General features: G+C 49.8%; 1 protein-coding gene across 1 annotated transcript in view; it reads right to left on the reverse strand.

Moving 5' to 3' along the window:
• Positions 1 to 200: 200 nt before the first annotated feature.
• Positions 201 to 1,385, reverse strand: part of LOC127749107 (protein furry-like) — an 88,976-nt gene continuing 87,791 nt past the window's right edge. Inside the window, exon 3 of the mRNA XM_052265889.1 lies at positions 201 to 340. Within this exon, the coding sequence (XP_052121849.1) occupies positions 201 to 340 (140 nt within the window). The remainder of the gene's footprint in view (positions 341 to 1,385) is intronic.

The raw sequence follows: 1,385 nt of genomic DNA on the forward strand, positions 1-1,385 counted from the left end.
GTTACCGAACTTTTCAACACAAAAAGTCGTGAAAACTAAAACGAACATATATTCACGGCACGTCCCAGTTTTAAAATTTTCGAAATGTATTTGATATTCGTAGCATTATCAATCAAAAATGGAAAATTTAAAAATTTGTTGATTTAATCCACCGTGTTTCAACTAGAATGTTACAGGAGGAAACTATGAGTTGTCTTTTCTTATTTTCTATCACACTCACCAGAGAACATGGGCATGGTGAGCTCGGGGTGCAGCTGCGCCAGCTGGCGGGACAGATACAGCTGGGACCGGCAATAGGTAGTGGACAGCAGCAGGTCCAGCGTGCCTTTGCCCTGGCCTCCTGCAAAAGGCAACAAAAATACAAGCATGTAAAAAACACTTTCAAAAAGGCGGGCGGAGCAGAAACAAAACCAACACAATCCATACGTAGAAAATAAATAAATGAATACTGCTCCTGCTGTTGTTGAAATAAAAGATAATAACAATGAAAAAACCAAAATAAGTGGTCGGTACGGCACGGCGACGGCGCGGGCCAGGCGGTCATTGCCGTGATAAACCACGGAGGGTGGCCCACATGGGCGACACTGTGGCGTACGGCAACGTATGCGCATCAGACCAAGGCAAACATAGAGAGAGGCACGGGCCAGCCTCATGCTGCGGGTCGGGGTATGCAAAAGAGGAAAACGGAGAGGCCGTAGCACCCCCGCACGGCAGTGTGTATAGGGGGAGGTGAAAGACCCTCGTGCAGCAGACGGGGCGAGCGCGGCGGCCACAACCCCCGGCCAGCTCCTGTCAAATGCTGTATTCAAGGAGCGTCCCGCCTGCGGCCTGCGGGGCGCAAAGACCCGCGCGCGTGCGGGGAGGAGGAGGAGGGGAGGAGGAGGAGGGAGGAGGAGGTATAGCGTTCGCAGACTATACAGAGCGGCGAGGGACTGCCGCGAAACACCTTCGTGCACATGTGCTCGTTATTCCAAAGCTCGCCTTTTCTGTACGGGCAAGCCGAGAAGAGATTTCATGTGCCCGCATACACACACACACATTATACAGGCGCCCGAAAGCCGTCAAAATAAAAGGATACGTGAGTACGAAAGCCCCCCTTTTTCAGTCTAACACTTTTGCTGTGAAAAAACTCCCGAGCAGTCTTATGCCAACGACCTGGTGTGTCTGTTCTACTAGAAGCAGTTGAGCTAATGAAGGATATTTTCTTTTTCTCCATCACACGACCAACATCTGAAAAGATGTAGCGACACGTTGTTAGTCGGAATGTGCTTTGTATGCTTTCGATTACCCCTGGAATATTTACTTTCATCACACACTTGGGAACATCTGGTCGTGCGAAAATGGTGCGATAAAAAAAAGGGGGACAAAGGGATTTGGGGGGGGGG

Source organism: Frankliniella occidentalis, unplaced genomic scaffold (assembly GCF_000697945.3).
Source record: "Frankliniella occidentalis isolate FOCC.00 unplaced genomic scaffold, Focc_3.1 Scaffold32, whole genome shotgun sequence".
NCBI classification, from domain to species: domain Eukaryota; kingdom Metazoa; phylum Arthropoda; class Insecta; order Thysanoptera; family Thripidae; genus Frankliniella; species Frankliniella occidentalis.